Consider the following 18806-nt stretch of genomic DNA (forward strand, 5'->3'; position numbering starts at 1 on the left):
TAATGCAGGGGGACGAGCAGGATTATACATGCTATTCGACCCCATGATACCTACTCGAGAATAGATATGTGGCTGGGCAGTGCAGGAACAGTCCTTCAGGCAGATTCTACAGAGATTCACATGCGTTCCTGGTCAGATCATGCTCCAATTACTATAACACTACGGGGATTTCAAATGACCAAGGGGTGCAGAAGGTGGCAGTTCCCTGACGGACTGTTGGATGATCCTAAAAATGTTAAGTGAATTGAGGGGGAACTTATGGAGTTCTTGCAATTTAACGATACTCCAGAAATTGCGCCAGAGACCTTGAGGGACAGTCTGAAAGCGGTGATTAGAGGGAAAACAATCTCACTGCAATCATACATACATAAAGACACTAGGGAGAAAGAAGCAGAACTTAGACAAATTGTGCAACAGCTAGATAAGTTGGTCAAACAACAAGCTACAGCCAAGCCAGCACGAGGAGTTGCATAGGGCTAGAGTATAGTTACTAGCTTTGGAGCTTCCAGTTATTAAGGAACAAATGCAGCGGGTGCAACAAGAACATTATGAATTCAATAACAAGGCCAGCAAGCTTTTAGCCTATAAATTCAAACAACTAACGGGTCGTAATGCTATTGGTAAGGTGAGAGATGTAGAGGGGCAAAGCTGGGATCAAATTGATGACATTCAGAGAGTATCTGTACAATATTATCAGAAGCTATATCAGCCGGAGAGACCATCTATCGGAAGAGGCTATACAGTCTCTCTTGGATGGGGTGGACCTACCAAATCTGAGGGGGACTGAGCAGGAAATGCTGTCAGCTCCTATAGAGCTGGAGGAGGTGGTCTCGGCCATCAAGGACTTACCCGGGGGGGAAAGCGCCAGGAGTAGATGGCTATAGCAACTGGTTCAATAAACGTTTTAATTCAATTTTAGCACCCATATTGCTCAGAATGTTTAATGTTATTCGGTCTGATACTACTTCTCCGCTGTCCTGGAGGCTGGCGAATGTGGTCTTGTTACTTAAGCCGCATAAGGACCCACAAAGTTGTAATTCATACCAGCCAATCTCTTTATTAGGGACAGATTACAAAATCTTAACTACAATTTTGGCTGGCCGTTTGCAAAAAGTACTACCCCGACTGGTCCACGAGGACCAGGCTAGGTTTATAGCGAACAAACAAACCTTTGACAATACCAGATGTGCGCAATACATACTAGACCGGATTGAGAAAGTGGGTCAGCCAGTGGTCTTTCTCTCATTAGATGCAGAGAAAGCATTCGATAAAGTGCTGTGGCCCTTCCTTTTTGAATTGCTGAAGAGAGTGGGCTTTAGTGGGCAATTTTTGAGCTGGGTTTCCGCTATCAACATCCCATGTCTCAAATGAGGATTAATGGGACCAGCACTGTACCATTTGAACTTTTCAGAGGTACACGGCAGAGGTGTGCTTTGTCCATGCTGTTGTTTGCATTATTCATGGAGCCTCTGGCAATTTTAGTTAAAAATGATCCCTTGGTGCAAGGCATCAGAATAGGGAGACAAGAAACCAAACGTATGCATTATGCAGATGATGTTTTGCTCACATTATCACATCCTAAGACCTCTTTACGAACAGTGATGGAGATTCTTAAGCTCTATGGAGTGGCAGCGGGCCTTAAGGTTAATATTCAAAAATCAGAGCTTCTGCCTATACAATTCCCAGAGGGGCTACAAGATGAGCTACAACCTCTCTTCCCTTTTAAATGGTCCCTTAGATTTATTCGATACTTAGGGGTTAATCTGATGCCAAAAACTGGGGATTTGTTCCGGGAAAATTTCATCCCTAAGTTACAGGAATTGTTTCATGAATTAGAAAGGTGGGGGGGGGGGGGGGGGGGCTACGAATGTCTTGGATGGGCAGAATAGCAGTGGTAAAGATGGCGTTGCTTCCTAAGCTACTCTATTTGTTTATGGCTGTGCCGGTTGCTATCCCGCATACTTTCTTCCACACACTTAATAAGAGGAATTTATAGTGGGGATGATGGTAGTAAGGGGAGCTTGTAATTAAGGTATTTGCTCCTGGTTTTACTTGGAGAAGAGAGGTTGGTCCTTGTCCCTGGTTTTGGTCTGGGGAGGGTAGTGATGATGGTGAAGGGATTGAGTCCTTGGTGTCATGGTAACAAAGCAAGTTGTGTCTTTGTTGTTGGTTTTGGTCCTTATTCCTCTCATTTTAGAAGGGAGGGAGTGGGTATGATGATGATGAAGGAGCTATTTTAATGAGTGGGAGGGAGTTGGATCCTTCTTTGGTCCTAATCTTGAGAAAGTGATGGTGAAGAGAAGGGAGTTGCTTGCTCCTAGTTTTGATGGTGGTGAAGAGCGTTGCTGTTGGTTGGGGTAGAGGTGGAGTTGTAATAGCAAAGAGGAATTTATAGTGGGGATGATGGTAGTAAGGGGAGCTTGTGATTAAGGTTGATCCTTGTCCCTGGTTTTGGTCTGGGGAGGGTAGTGATGATGGTGAAGGGATTGAGTCCTTGGTGCCATGGTAACAAAGGAAGTTGTGTCTTTGTTGTTGGTTTTGGTCCTTATTCCTCTCATTTTGGAAGGGAGGGAGTGGGTATGATGGTGATGAAGGAGCTATTTTAATGAGTGGGAGGGAGTTGGATCCTTCCATGGTCCTAATCTTGAGAAAGTGATGGTGAAGAGAAGGGGAGTTGCTTGCTCCTAGTTTTGATGGTGGTGAAGAGCGTTGCTGTTGGTTGGGGTAGAGGTGGAGTTGTAATAGCAAAGAGGAATTTATAGTGGGGATGATGGTAGTAAGGGGAGCTTGTGATTAAGGTTCATCCTTGTCCCTGGTTTTGGTCTGGGGAGGGTAGTGATGATGGTGAAGGGATTGAGTCCTTGGTGCCATGGTAACAAAGCAAGTTGTGTCTTTGTTGTTGGTTTTGGTCCTTATTCCTCTCATTTTAGAAGGGAGGGAGTGGGTATGATGATGATGAAGGAGCTATTTTAATGAGTGGGAGGGAGTTGGATCCTTCCATGGTCCTGATCTTGAGAAAGTGATGGTGAAGAGAAGGGGAGTTGCTTGCTCCTAGTTTTGATGGTGGTGAAGAGCGTTGCTGTTGGTTGGGGTAGAGGTGGAGTTCTAATAGCAAAGAGGAATTTATAGTGGGGATGATGGTAGTAAGGGGAGCTTGTGATTAAGGTTGATCCTTGTCCCTGGTTTTGGTCTGGGGAGGGTAGTGATGATGGTGAAGGGATTGAGTCCTTGGTGCCATGGTAACAAAGGAAGTTGTGTCTTTGTTGTTGGTTTTGGTCCTTATTCCTCTCATTTTGGAAGGGAGGGAGTGGGTATGATGGTGATGAAGGAGCTATTTTAATGAGTGGGAGGGAGTTGGATCCTTCCATGGTCCTAATCTTGAGAAAGTGATGGTGAAGAGAAGGGGAGTTGCTTGCTCCTAGTTTTGATGGTGGTGAAGAGCGTTGCTGTTGGTTGGGGTAGAGGTGGAGTTGTAATAGCAAAGAGGAATTTATAGTGGGGATGATGGTAGTAAGGGGAGCTTGTGATTAAGGTTCATCCTTGTCCCTGGTTTTGGTCTGGGGAGGGTAGTGATGATGGTGAAGGGATTGAGTCCTTGGTGCCATGGTAACAAAGCAAGTTGTGTCTTTGTTGTTGGTTTTGGTCCTTATTCCTCTCATTTTAGAAGGGAGGGAGTGGGTATGATGATGATGAAGGAGCTATTTTAATGAGTGGGAGGGAGTTGGATCCTTCCATGGTCCTGATCTTGAGAAAGTGATGGTGAAGAGAAGGGGAGTTGCTTGCTCCTAGTTTTGATGGTGGTGAAGAGCGTTGCTGTTGGTTGGGGTAGAGGTGGAGTTGTAATAGCAAAGAGGAATTTATAGTGGGGATGATGGTAGTAAGGGGAGCTTGTGATTAAGGTTCATCCTTGTCCCTGGTTTTGGTCTGGGGAGGGTAGTGATGATGGTGAAGGGATTGAGTCCTTGGTGCCATGGTAACAAAGGAAGTTGTGTCTTTGTTGTTGGTTTTGGTCCTTATTCCTCTCATTTTGGAAGGGAGGGAGTGGGTATGATGGTGATGAAGGAGCTATTTTAATGAGTGGGAGGGAGTTGGATCCTTCCATGGTCCTGATCTTGAGAAAGTGATGGTGAAGAGAAGGGGAGTTGCTTGCTCCTAGTTTTGATGGTGGTGAAGAGCGTTGCTGTTGGTTGGGGGAGGGGTGACAGTGGTGATGGGACTCGGACTGGCCGGGAGAGGGGGAGGGGCACTGACTGGGTCTTTGCTTACCTTGTCCGCCTCACAGCGAAGGCTCTGGCTGCTCAGACTCTTGTAGTCATCCTGCTTGAGGTCTATCTGTTTGCGGTGAGCGTCCACTTGAACCATCAGCTCCGAGTTCCTCTTCTCCATCCGGCCACGGGCCACCTCGGAGCGACTGACCTGCGCCTGGAGGTTGAGCAGCTCCTCCTGCAGCGCCGCCACCCGGCAAGACACGCTCCAGTAATTAAACGCCAAAAGGGCGATCACTACCAGCAGCGCCACCAGCACGAAGGGAGGGAAGCGACCGCTCCGCCGATTCGCCCCGAAGCCCACCATGGCAGCGGACGCGGACCTTCCCGCTCTCTCTCCCCAGTGCCACCTAAACCGGACCACGTCCGGCTCACCTAGCCTACTGCCATCTCCACAGCGCTCAGCCAATCAGAAAGCAGAGGCGCGTCACCTGCGCGGCCGCCGATTGGACAGACCGCGTGACGTCACTCTGTGATGACGCCGCTGCGTGCGCGCCTGAGCGACTATCCCGCCTTCATCTTTCGGGGTGGTGGGCAACATCCGGGCCATCGGCCTGCCCTGTCTAGTCCGTTATGGGGGCTGAAGCCAGTAGGCGGAGCTTGACGCCCTTTTTGTTCACCCAAAACAAGAAGAGAAAGAAGGGACCGGCCGGCGGCACTGCCTATATGCCTGGTCCATATGTAAAAAGTCTAAAACTGTAGCAGTTGGGTAGATAATGTCTTCACATGTGAGGGGAAGGGGAAATAGACTAAGCTAAGTGGCTTCAACTTTTTGATGTCTCCCCGTTTCCAACCCAAACAGCTTCACTATTAAACCTCCTTGAATAACACTGGGGTGAGGGAAGTGATAACGAATGGATCCCCTCAGTAAGGGGGTGAACTGGGCGGGGTATTTGATGGAGGGACGGGGGACGGTTACAGGACTGTCGCTTAGCCAACGAATAAACGAACGGTGAACTGAGATAGCTGCGCCCAAGTCCCGCCCTTTTCCTGTTGCGATTGGTCGCGGCTGTGCTTTGCTGAGGGTTCTGATAGGTTCATGAGAAGGTCCGTCAGCTGAGAGCAGCTGTTGATTGGTCGTGCGTATTCGGGCCGCCCCCACCGCCGGCGAGCAGCGAGACGGACGGTCCCCAGCGGTTCAACCACACTCGTCCCCCCCCCCCCGGCCCCGGAGTCACGTCGCGTCTCTTTGTCGTCGGCTCCCCGGGCGAGATGTTGAGCCGGTTGATGAGCGGCAGTAGCAGGAACCTAGAGCGGGAGCAGAGCTGCACCGTGCGGCTGCTCGATGACTCCGAGTACACCTGCAACATCCAGGTGAGGAACGGAAAGGCCCGGTGCAGTCTGGGATTTGTAGTCCTTGATCAGGGTTTCCATAGCGCTGGCCGTGTTTGGGCGGTACCAGGCTGACATAATAATGATATTTTGTTTTCCCCCTCGAGTAATTAACGGGATGAATGAGGTGACCAAGTGGGCCGGGCCTTTCTGTGGTTTAGTACCTGGAGCCCAGAGTCACAACCGCTGTATTAACCTTCTGAGGAAAAGCAAACTGCAATCCTGACTCTCAGGCTTTTCATGATGTGGAAAAGTCTTCCAGGACTAATTCTGGCCTCTTCATGGAACCTTAACGTGGAAAGTAGATCAAAGGTCCATCGAGCCCATCATCCTGTTTCCAGCTCACAAATACCCGGCAAGATCCCCAAAATGTACAAAACATTTTATACTGATTATCCCGGAAATAGTGGATTCTCCCCAAGTCCATTTAATAACGGTCTATGGACTTTTCCTATAGGAAGCCGTCCAAACCTTTTTTAAACTCCGCTAAGCTAATCGCCTTTACCACATTCTCTGGCAATGAATTCCAGACTTTAATTACACGTTGAGTGAAGAAAAATTCTGCCTTCCTCCTTTTTTAATGCACGGAATATATTTGGCCTGGGCTTCCAGAATGGTGTTTTTGAACAGCATCCAAGCCCGATGTAAATTTTTGTCCCTCGCAGTCGCTCCTCTAAGTTTTCTTTTCACCGTTCTTCTCATCTTATCATAGTCTTCTTTTTTAAAGTTAAACGCTAACGTATTTGATTTCCTATGCATACTTCAAAGCTAATATCAAATCCGATCATATTATGATCACTGTTATCAAGCGGCCCCACACCAAATTTATTTATTTATTTTTTTTATTACATTTGTACCCCGCGCTTTCCCACTCATAGCAGGCTCAATGCGGCTTACATATTATATACAGGTACTTATTTGTACCTGGGGCAATGGAGGGTTAAGTGACTTGCCCAGAGTCGCAAGGAACTGCCTGTGCCTGCAGTGGGAATCGAACCCAGTTCCCCAGGACCAAAGTCCACCACTCTAACCACTAGGCCACTCCTCCACAGATTATGTGCTCCACTAAGGACTAGGGCTAGAATTTTTCCTTCTCTTGGCGACTCCTGCACCAGCTGCTCCATAAAGCTGTCCTTTATTTCATCAAGGAATTTTACCTCCCTAGCGTGCCCCGATGTTACATTTACCCAGTCAATATCGGGGTAACTGAAATCACCCATTATTATTGGGTTGCCCAGTTTGTTTGCGTCCCTAATTTCCTTTAACATTTCTGCATCCGTCTGTTCATCCTGGCCAGGCGGACAGTAGTACACTCCTATCACTATCCTTTTCCCCAATCTATTTGATTCAAGGCTCTCGTTAAGTTTTTAAACATTTTTATTAGGGATACTCCAAAATAATACAATACATAATCCAGATGTACAACACTTTCTATGATAATACAATCAACACCATAACAACATGAAATGAATTATCAGTAATCAGTTTTCTCCCCTCCCTGCCCCCCCTTTTTCATTCCCTTAATATATCATTCTGATAATTTGACAGTTTTATTACAGCCACTTATCACAAACCATACTTTAATCTCAAATTTATTAACCAAATCTTATGCTTCTTTCCTCTCCTCTCCCCTTCTCCCCCCCGTCGCCCCCACCCTCCTGTTAGCATGGGTCGGCCTTAACTCAACCTATCTTCTCTATTTCCCCATGGCAACCCATTGAGAACTTGGCTTCTTGCTTTCGGTGAAATCATGTTTATGTATTGTCCCCAGATCGTCAAAAACCTCACTTGCTGTTTTGGCGTCACTCTCGCCCCTCTCGCTTCCCATAACATCAGTTGGTGCATCTTATTCCGCCAGTACCAGTAAGAGGGGGAGGGGGGGGCCAATATCCAGTGATTCATAATACATTTTTTCCTCACTATACAGGATTTGCTCAGGAACACTCTTTCTCCCTGAGTCCCTTCATCCCACTGTTCAGGTACACTCAGCAACATTCTGTCAAACGTAATAAGAACCTGTGAGCCTAGGACCTCCCTTGCGAATTTACCTATTCTCCCCCAGAATGCCTTTATGGTCTTACATTGCCATATGCAGTGTGTTAGATTAGCACCGCCCTGCCCACATTTTAGGCACTCATCCGTCCCTGTCACCCGTGCGTGAAATGCCCTTCTGGGAGAGAGATAAGCCCTATGTAGTATTCTATATTGGCACTCTTGCAACTCTGCACTATGTATCACCTTCTGTATGCCCCTCAATGAGTGCTGTAAATGGCGTTCAGAGATAGTCCTATGAATTTCAGTTTCCCACTTCATCGCCACCTCAGTCACCCTCCTCTCCGGTAGCCCTTTCTCTAGCTCTCTAAAAAACCAAGATATGGAAACCTGTCCCAACACATCCCCTTCCAAGGAACTCCCTCAACTTAATCTCAAGTCTGTGGGTCAGCCCTCCCTTTGGAATACTATGTATGTAGTGGGCGAGCTGGTGATAAGCCAATATCCCCAATGGCCCCCCTGAACATTTACGTTGACAGTCAGCTATGGAAATCACAGTGTTATCGTCCTTGAGAAAACTACCCAATAGCTCCACCCCTTGGCCTTGAAGTATGTGAAACACTGCATTATCACTGCCCGGTATGAAATCCTTATTCCCAACAAGAGGTAGAAGTCTGCTAGCCGCTGGGTCCTGACCCCACCTTTGTGCCAATTCCCGCCACGTATGCCATAACGGCCCCAGCAACATGCTGTCTCTAACTTTTTCAGGCATTTGTCCTTTTCTCCTAACATGTATTAAATAATTCAGGTGCCAGGGATGAAAGTATGCCCTTTCTAGATCCACATCCGTGTAGGTGTTGTATCAAGGACCCAATCCCTCAAATGCCTCAATAGACACGCCTGATTATATGTCCTCATATCTGGAATGCCTAACCCTCCCTGCCTCCAATTCCCTATTAGGTATTGCCACTTCATCCTAGTTTTTCTACCAGCCCAGCAATACTTCACTACTAATCTTCGCAATGCTACCAACTCTCGCCTTCCCAGGCGCAACGGTAACGCTTGCAGTACGTAAAGCCAACGCGGGAATATTATCATTCGAAATAGCTGTATCCGACCCATAAGTGACACAGGTAGCCCAGACCAACGGGATAATTGTTCCTGAGTATCCTTTAGCAACTTAGCGATATTCAGGTCGTAAATTTGTCTGGTATCCATAGGGAGCTGTTTTCCCAGATACCTAAAGGAACCCCTTGCCCACCTTATAGGGAATCTATCTCCCCACTCCCCCTCAAGTTCTGCATTACTAGCTAGAGCTTCAGATTTCAGGAGGTTCAATCGGAACCCTGAGAAGTCCCCATATTCCTCTAAACTTTCCATGAGATGCGGCAGAGGTTGCTTGGGATCAGTGATTAATACCAACAGATCTTCTGCAAAAGCTGCTGTTTTAAAGCTATGGTCACGTATCATGACTCCCCAAATATCTGTATTATGTTGGATTTCTCTGAGGAGGGGGTCCAACGCCAATATGAAAAGTAATGGTGATAGTGGACATCCCTGTCTTGTGCCTCTCTTTATCGGGAACCAGTCAGACCGTAGACCATTAGCAAATATCTGAGCCTGCGGGTCTGTACAAAGTTCTGACTGCCCTCGCATATAATCCTGTGATCCCATAGGCCTTCAACACTGCAAACAAATAATTCCAATCTACTCGGTCAAAAGCCTTTTCGGCGTAGAAACTAATAAGCAGAGCATTGCTCCTATCATGTCTTATTTTCTCCAGGGCGACCCATATTCTACGCATATTCTTAGCTTTTACCCTCCCACACGTAAACCCCACTTGTGAATCTATAATTAAAGATGGTAAACATCTGGCTAGCCGATTTGCCATTATCTTTGCTAAGAGTTTTAATTTAGTGTTCAGCAGCGAGATCGGCCTATACGAGTCTGGTTTATCAGCTGGCTTACCTGGTTTCGGCAATACGCTAATTTGTGCTCTATTAAGGTGCCTGGGCAGTTGTCATTAAACACTGCGGTCAATACGGGGCTGATCTCACTATTTAGGAGCTTGTAAAATTCATTCCACAGGCCATCCGGCCCCGGTGCCTTCCCCAATTTGCTCCATTTAATTACTAGGTCTACCTCCTCTTCTGTAATAGGAGCATTTAACACCTCTGCATCATCTTCTGAGATTTGTGGCAGGTTCACACTATGAAGATAAGTCTCACTAGGGCTCACTACATAGTAACATAGTAGATGACGGCAGAAAAAGACCTGCATGGTCCATCTAGTCTGCCCAAGATAAACTCATATCTTGAATTTGTACCTGTCTTTTTCAGGGCACAGACCGTATAAGTCTGCCCAGCAGTATTTCCCGCCTCCCAACCACCAGTCCCGTCTCCCATCACCGGTTCTGGTACAGACCGTATAAGTCTGCCCTCCCCTATCCTAGCCTCCCAACCACCAACCCCTCTTCCCCCCACCTGCTCCGCCACCCAATTTCAGCTAAGCTTCTGAGGATCCATTCCTGCTGCACAGGATTCCTTTATGCATATCCCACGCATGTTTGAATTCCGTCTTTTTGTTTTGCGTATAGGCGACCAAAAAAGTCCCCCAATATTTTGACTATACTTTCATCCGTAGTTACCCGTGTTCCTGTGTTATCCTCCATTGCGAGTATTTTTTTGGCACTGAGTCGCCTGTGGCAATCCGGACTAGAAATCTACCACTTTTATTAGCAAACCTATATAGCTTGTACTTGTAATATGTGTTCGTTTTCTGTGTTTGCTCATGTAAAAGTTCATTGAGGGCCTGTTGTGCCTCCAATAATTGTCTTTTAAGTCTCAGTTCATGATGTACCCCATATTTCTTCCGCAGCGCTACTACCTGTCTTTCCAGCCTCATCACCTCTCTATTTCTGTCCCGTTTTATAAAAGCTAGATAGGATATTATATCTCCCCGAAGTACCGCCTTCGCCGTTTCCCAATAAAGTATAGGATCTATCCTATGTTGTTCATTGTTGTTGCTATAATCTCTCCATTTCTCCACCAGGAAAGGCAGGAACTGGGGATCGCGGTAGAGATAGGCTGGAAAACGCCATGACCCCAACTGCAATCCTCCTCCTCCTACTTTAATCTGGACTCTCACCCAAGCATGATCAGAGATAGTTATGGGGCCTATCTGTGCCTCCTCCACTTTTGTTAGTAGCTCTCTTGAGATCCATATATTAGTCTATTGTAGACAACTTTTGGTGTACTCTGGAGAGATGTGTAAAATCTTTGTCTACCAGATGTAATGTTCTCCATACATCCACCAATTCTAACATGTCACAAATTCTAGGGTTACCTCTCTCCCTTCTGGCCAGATCCCTCCCAGTTGGGTGAGACCTATCCCAATTCGGGTCCAGTACGTCATTCAGATCTCCTCCCACCACTAAGGGGATATCACCTAATGTATGGATTTTGCGTGTGATTTGATTAACAAACTTCTTATCATAGGTATTGGGAGCATATATATTGCATAGCAGGAGTGGCCGTCTCTCTAATACCACTGAGGCTATAACATATCTCCCCCCTCTATCAGCCGCCACCTTCTTGACCTCTACATTCAAGTTTTTCCTTATCAATATCACCACTCCTCCCTTTTTCCCAACTGCTGGTGCATTGTACAGCTCCCCCACCCACCAGGTTTTCAACTTCTCATGTTCATCCCTTGTAAGATGCGTTTCCTGCAAAAACGCTATGGACACTTTTTTACCATTCAACATTTTCAGGATTTTTTGCCTCTTAATCGGCGAGTGGATGCCCCCCACATTCCATGTTATGCATTGCAAAGTTGTCATGTCACACCTCTCTCTGTTCTGTGTCTTACTTGTAAGGCTTTATTTGCACTCTTTTTTCTTATGCACAGAGAGAGTGTCCCAGCCTCCGCCCTCTCCGCCTCTAAGGATTCCTCCGTCACTCTCCTTTGGGTCACCCCTAGGTTTTCCTTCATACTTCTCCCTTTCCAACTCCATGCATACAGGAATTTCCCCCCCCCCCCCTTCCTTCCGTCTACCCCCCACCCCCCATATCCCCCTCCCCCCATATCCCCCTCCCCCTCTATACCCACCATCTGTCGTCCCTTGCCTATTGGCATAACTTCCTGTTTTCCAAGGCTAGGGCGCCTCATGGATCTATGGCTATCCCCACCCACCCAACCCGTCACCAAAACTTGTTTCTCACCAAACCTCTTCTGTTAAAACAAGGCCAACGAAAATGTCCCTTCTGTTCATGTCTATCGTGGGCACACTCAGTTCTCCTCGGGCTAACAGCCGTGCCAGCCCCTCTCTGTGCCAGTATTCATTTGGCAGGCTGTAGCCCTAATAATTCCATGTCTTTTAGCCCAAACAGCCACAGTTATCCGCTTTGCTTGAACTTGGCACATGATAAATCCTCAGTGGAGATCCAAGCAATCACTGTCTACGACCTTTATGCCCACTACTCCTCTGACTTGTCCCTGCCATTGTCAGTCTGCTGTGCCAAGTGTCCTTACGGCTTCCAACAACTGGGCCAACTGTAAACACTCAAACGCAAACAACAGGAGTGGGCAGCGACCCATCATGTGGCATCTCCTGATATGAGCCAGTCAAACTCTATTGTAACTTGCAACTCGCATAACGATACTCCTGTAACCCAAACATGTCAGTAACTTACGCTTGTATGCACCAGTCAATCTCCACTGGGGCTGTTAACTTGTAAACGATGCTCGATGAAGTCTCTTCTCTCCTCAACAAGTCACCTTCTTGGTCTCAGCCCTCACGCTCTTCGGCCAGCATTTGGTCTACATACTTAGTTGCTTCTTCTACTTTCTCAAAGTAGACTGCTTGGCCATTTTCCAGCAGTTTGAGCTTAGCTGGGTAGAGGAGACTGAATCTGTACTTGAGCCCAAAAAGTTTGGTGCACAGCGGTGCAAAGCCTTTTCGCGCTGCAGACACTGCAGTGGAATAATCTTGAAAACAGAGGATTTTTTTGCTTTTATATTCCAATTGCTTGCCTGCACGCAGTTCTTGTAAGATAAGCATTTTGTGGGCATAATTCAGGATGTATACACTTGAACATGAAGAGACCGTCCCTGCTCGACAAGGACACATGCAGACCAGAAATGGTGTATAGTCCATTTGTTAATTATAATCATTGCACACCATTTTTTTTATTCAAATAATGGGACCAAAGCCATCAAACTTAAAGGCACTTAGTTTTCATAGCTATTTTCGGGTCCCGACACTGACCATCTTTCTCTACCAAGCTCTTTCAAGGAACCCTTAGATCTGAACTGTCTTATATCTCTACACTATAATATCACAACGCTTACACAGAATCTCAGGTTCTTATATCTGGGCATTTTGCCTAAACTGACTTTGAAATTGCAGTTGATCAGAACGCTGCTGCTAAATTAATCTTTTGTAAGACAAAGTTTGATCATGTGATGCCTTTACTGCTCCAGTTACATTTGATAGAATTGCTTTTAAAGTTTGTTGTTTGATACAAAATTTTAACGGGATTTTCTCCACAGTCCCTCTCTAATTTACTTCAGTTGATAGGTGTTACTAGATAGAAGGATCAAAATTAAACTATCTGTACAAGATATATTCCATTAAAGTCATTGTTAAATCATTTTCCTTTCTTTCTGTGAAACTTTAAAATTCCTTGCCGTGTTTGACATGTTTACATGATTAACGATTTTTCAAAAAAGAAAATACATTTTTTTTAAACTTGTGGTTGTTTTTCTAACTGTAATTTTGGTTGTTCTTCTTTGTTACCCGCATTGAACCTGTGTAGGGATTAGGCAGGATATAAGTGCATGTATAACATACAGTGGAGTGGAGGAGTGGCCTAGTGGTTAGGGTGGTGGACTTTGGTCCTGGGGAACTGAGGAACTGAGTTCGATTCCTGGCACAGGCAGCTCCTTGTGACTCTGGGCAAGTCACTTAACTCTCCATTGCCTGCCGCATTGAGCCTGCCATGAGTGGGAAAGCGCGGGATACAAATGTAACAAAAAATAAAAAAACATAGCTGAAGTTGGCAGCTCTGGAATAGGAACAGGTGGATGGAATTTAAAAATTGCCATTCTGGGCCAGACCACAGATCCATTTAGCCCAGTGTTCTGTTTCCAGCAGTGGCTAAGCTCAGTCAAAGTACCTGCAGAATCCCAAGCTCCTCAAGCACTCGGGTCCAACTTCAGTGTGCATCAGGTTTCCACGATCTGGTATTTAGTTCATACCTTTTCACTAGGTATTTCCCTGTCCCTGGAGGGCTTTAAGTTCGTACCTGAGGCAATGGAGGGTTGATTACCCAAGGCCACAGGGAACGTCAGTGGAATTTGAACCCTGGTTTCTCTGGGTCACACATTAACCCCTAGGTTGAGCCCCCAGGCTGGGATGGGAGACTAGGGATATATCCAGGGTATCTGGATGGGGGTGCACCCTGAGCTGAGGCTGTTGGACTTGTCCCATCTGATAATGCTGTACGGCACCCCAAGGTATGATGTGACACTGTGTAACCTTTTTCATGAAAAAGTGGTAATGTTCTCAGCCCTGTGGACTAGAAACAAATTTTCAGTATAGATAGTTTAAATATAGAGAGTGGATTCATGTACTTCAGGTTCTCATGTATTTGGTTTTTTTTGTTTTTGTTTTTTTTGGTGGGGGGGGGGGGAGGTTGGACTCTCTGCCAGTTACTGTGTTGTATTTTACATTGTGTAATGTGTTACCTACTGCACATGTCAATGGATGTGCATTTTGGACTGGGATAAATCCATCACTTTCTTTGGCTGTGAATGGGGAATTCTCATTACACTGAGATTGTTGTGGGGAACCCTTCAATTACAGTTTTGCATTTCATAGAGGAAGATAAGATTCTGAACTTGATACTGTTTACATAGGATTCTCATTGAAAGAGGTTCCTGACAGAACTTCTAAGGTAACTCACAATCTGAGGCTTTGAGGCTGGATTTTTTTCTGTATACTCTTAGTCTGCATTAATTTTTCTCAGGGCCCAATGCATAAAGCTTAGCAAGCTTGTAGCATTTGCTTTAGACCTTTTGTAGCGGTTTAAAGCAAATATTATTATGCAAATAATGCAAAAAGGGGTTTTCCGTGGCTATAACATGTCCCATTAGCAGCTACTGAGAATCCTATAATGATCAATCTATGTGATGCACAGGAAAGAGCATCTAGATTTTACGGCAGCTCTGTTGCTGCTGGAGAGGAGGGAAACGCAGGTAGTTGCAAAGGCTGCCTGCACCCTACCTTGCTCCATTTTCCACATGACAAATCCCAGGTGGTTCAGTGGACCCCCTCCAAACCACAAATCCATCTCCCAATCACCCCCCCCCCCCCACTCCAAACTAAACCCTCTGGTGGTCTAGTGACCCCTCTGCACACATACCTTAAATTCACTGAGGGCAGGAGCCGTGTTTTCTTCCTCCTGCCTCTGGGCCCAGCCATCTCAAAGTGGAGGCGTCCTCTGCCTGATGCATCTTGGTGTGCCCTGGGAGGGGCTAAATACCATGAATAGCCCCTCCCAATGCATCCCAGGATGCACTAGGCAGGGGCTTGGTGGCACTGCCATTTGGAGAGGGAGGAGGCGTTGCTCCTGCCTCCAGCACGTCGTCTCTTTGCCACACAGCTCTCTCCTCAAAGTGCCTTCACTTCCAACCCCCCCTTCACTTTCCCCCCAGACTCTGGTTGAGTTCTTTCATGATAAGGTTCACAAGATTAAACTTGAATTCTCAACCAGGTCACCTCCACCTCTCCTTCCCTTAGTCCATTCTCTCAACCCTCCAACCCCTGCCTCCTTTTCTTCCTTTTCTGAAATCACTGAAGAGGAAACTACACATCTTCTTTCCTCCTCGAAACTACCTATTTGTTCCTCTGATCCTATTCCCACCCATCTACTTAACACTATCTCTCCTACTGACATCCCTTTTATCTGTCATATCCTCAATCTTTCACTGTCCACTGCGACTGTTCCTGATGCCTTCAAACATGCCGTAGTCACACCACTCCTTAAAAAAACCTTCATTGGACCCTACCTGTCCTTCCAATTATCGCTCCATCTCCCTCCTCCCTTTCCTATCCAAGATACTTGAACGTGCTGTTCACCGCCGTTGTCTTGACTTTCTTTCATCTCAAGCTATTCTTGATCCACTTCAATCTGGCTTTCGCCCCCTTCATTCAACTGAAACAACACTTGCTAAAGTCTCCAATGATCTGTTCCTAGCCAGATCCAAAGGACTCTATTCTATCCTCATCCTTCTCGATCTATCTGCTGCTTTTGACACTGTTGATCACAGCCTGCTCCTTGATACGCTGTCCTCACTTGGATTTCAGGGCTCTGTTCTTTCCTGGTTTTCTTCTTATCTCTCCCAGCGTACCTTTAGTGTATACTCTAGTGGATCCTCTTCTACTTCTATCCCACTGTCAGTTGGTGTACCTCAGGGATCTGTCCTGGGACCTCTTCTTTTCTCCATCTATACTTTTTCCCTTGGTACTCTGATCTCATCCCATGGTTTTCAGTATCATTTTTACGCTGATGACTACCTCTCCACACCAGAAATCTCAGCCGAAACCCAGACCAAAGTATCAGCCTGCCTGTCTGACATTGCTGCCTGGATGTCTCAGCGCCATCTGAAAGTAAACATGACCAAGACTGAGCTTCTTATCTTTCCCCCTAAACCAACCTCTCCTCCTCCCCCAATCTCTATATCTGTGGTTAACACTCTCATCCTTCCTGTCTCATCAGCTCATAACCTTGGGATCATCTTTGACTCCTCCCTCTCCTTCTCTGCACATATTCACCAGACTGCTAAAACCTGTCGTTTCTTTCTCTATAATATCAGCAAAATTTGCCCTTTCCTTTCTGAGCACACTATCAGAACCCTCATCACCTCTCGCTTAGACGATTGCAACTTGCTTCTCACAGGTCTCTCACTTAGCCATCTCTCTCCTCTTCAATCTGTTCAAAATTCTGCTGCACGACTAATATTCCGCCAGTGTCGTTATGCTCATATTAGCCCTCTTTTCAAGTCACTTCACTGGCTTCCTATCCGTTTCCGCATACAGTTCAAATTCCTCTTATTTTTTTTATTTTAATTCTTTATTCAATTTAAGCATATTTTACAAGAAACACCTTGATTGGAAAAGCATCATAAAAATAAGGTTAATTACAACTCAAAAAAAAAAGAAAGTTTTTCTTAAGGTAAATATTGATACTCAAGTCCATAATTTAGGAGCCAAGATTTAGGAATTCCGAGAGTAAATCAAGTAAATTACAAGAAAAAAAAGTAACAAAGGAATGTCATATTCTTAGTAAGTTGAGTTAATTATACTTTGATGCTATCAGGGCCGGTTGTGTATTTTATTCTGCACTTGCAGAGGCCTTTGTGCATTGATTCCTTAAGGAACAGTTTTATTCCCAGTGTTTAATCATGAAGAAGTGGAACCACCTTGTTTGGCAGACAGGATGGATCCTGCAGGTCTTTAGGTTTTTGAATTAGCATTGCAGTTCCTGCTTTGAGCCTTTGTATGTCAGACCTGTTTGTATTGAAATATGAGAGCGCAGTGAATGCTTTGGTATGTGGGAGCCGTACCTGCTGTCCATCATTAGATGGCTGGTGCTGCCAGAGAAGAGGGAACTCTTTGCAGCATAGAGTGAAGGTTAGAAGGACACAGTGTTTATGTTTCACGGAAGCTCGGACTGTCTTTGTGATGCATCTTGTTTCATTATTCTTTCCTCCTGTTTTCATGATCTCTTCCTTCTTGTTTCATACAAGATTTAATTTTAGTAGCTGCAGCTTGAAGGGGGGGGGGGGGGAGCTGAGCTGCATAGCTTGTTACAAGAGTGCCTGACTGGCTGCCATAGAGAGGGACAGTAAACTGCTGGGGTATGGACAGCATGTGGTGGATAGGGAAGGGGCAGATCCTCAGCAGGGGGGTGGTCTGGATAATCATAAATCTGGATGATAGGACATAATTACTTAAAAAAAAAAAAAAAAACTCAAACCCCCACCCACAATCTGAACAATAGTTTTTATTTTCAACAATAAGTGCGAAACAAATAATAAACTACAGTACAACATTTTAAAAAGGAAGTAATTCTTAATTGCTTCAAGGCCAATTTTCACTTTTGTGCTGCAAGATCACATAGGGGGTCTATTTACTAAGTCACGCTAGCGGCTTTTGCATGGCATTGCCGACACAGTCCATTCAAAGCTAGTGCTGTGTTGGCACTAGAACAAAGCCACCCTAGTCCTTGTATTTTTGGAAAGCTTAAACAGATGCTTCACGTCTACTCATTGCACTCTACTCATTATTTTATAGACCTCTATCATATCTCACATCAGCCGTCTTTTCTCCAAGCTGAAGAGCCCTAGACGCTTCAGCCTTTCCTCATAGGGAAGTCGTCCCATCCCCTTTATCATTTTTGTCGCCCTTCTCTGCACCTTTTCTAATTCCATTATATCTTTTTTGAGATGCGGCGACCAGAATTGAACACAATATTTGAGGTGCGGTCGCACCATGGAGCGATACAAAGGCATTATAACGTCTTCATTTTTGTTTTCTATTCCTTTCCTAATAATACCTAACATTCTATTTGCTTTCTTAGCCACTGCAGCACACTGAGCAGATGACACCTATCCCTTTCTTGGTCGGTGACTCCTAATGTGGAATCTTGCATGACTTAGCTATAATTCGGGTTCCTCTTTCCCACATGCATCACTTTGTACTTGCTCACATTAAACGTCATCTGCCATTTAGACGCCCAGTCTCCCAGTCTTGTAAGGTCCTCTTGTAATTTTTCACAATCCTCGCGCGATTTAACTACTTTGAATAACTTTGTGTCGTCAGCAATTTTTTGTTTACTTTAACGAGGTCTTTATTAGAACAGTAGTAAAAAAGGCCCATTTCTGCCGCTGATGAAACGGGCCCTAGCCGGCACCAGACTCCCTTCCCCTCCCCTTACGCTTGTCTCCCTGGTGGTCTAGAGGTACCTATTTTGTCGGGGCAGGAAAGAAAGAGACCCCTCTTTCCTGCCCGTAGCGGTGCTGCTAGCTTCCTTGCTGCATCGTGTGGGAGTCCGGCTCTCGGCGTTTCAAAATGGCCACCGAGAGTTGAAGTCTCGCGAGGCAGCTTCAACTCTCGGCGGCCATTTTGATTCGCCGAGAGCCGGACTCAGA

The 18806-nt window shown here is 45.8% G+C and overlaps 2 protein-coding genes across 7 annotated transcripts in view; one reads left to right on the plus strand and one right to left on the minus strand.

The window, feature by feature from the left end:
* CASC4 (cancer susceptibility 4) overlaps positions 1 to 4656 on the minus strand; it is a 227730-nt gene extending 223074 nt beyond the window's left edge. For all 5 annotated transcript variants that reach the window (XM_030189831.1, XM_030189829.1, XM_030189830.1 and 2 more), the window contains exon 1: positions 4267 to 4656. In XM_030189831.1, the coding sequence (XP_030045691.1) occupies positions 4267 to 4572 (306 nt within the window). In that variant the 5' untranslated portion in view covers positions 4573 to 4656. The remainder of the gene's footprint in view (positions 1 to 4266) is intronic.
* An 821-nt stretch (positions 4657 to 5477) lies between these two features.
* FRMD5 (FERM domain containing 5) overlaps positions 5478 to 18806 on the plus strand; it is a 269594-nt gene continuing 256265 nt past the window's right edge. For both annotated transcript variants that reach the window (XM_030190473.1, XM_030190474.1), the window contains exon 1: positions 5478 to 5579. In XM_030190473.1, coding sequence (XP_030046333.1) covers positions 5478 to 5579 — 102 coding nt within the window. The remainder of the gene's footprint in view (positions 5580 to 18806) is intronic.

The sequence above is a fragment of the Microcaecilia unicolor genome, chromosome 1 (assembly GCF_901765095.1).
Source record: "Microcaecilia unicolor chromosome 1, aMicUni1.1, whole genome shotgun sequence".
In the NCBI taxonomy this organism is placed as follows: domain Eukaryota; kingdom Metazoa; phylum Chordata; class Amphibia; order Gymnophiona; family Siphonopidae; genus Microcaecilia; species Microcaecilia unicolor.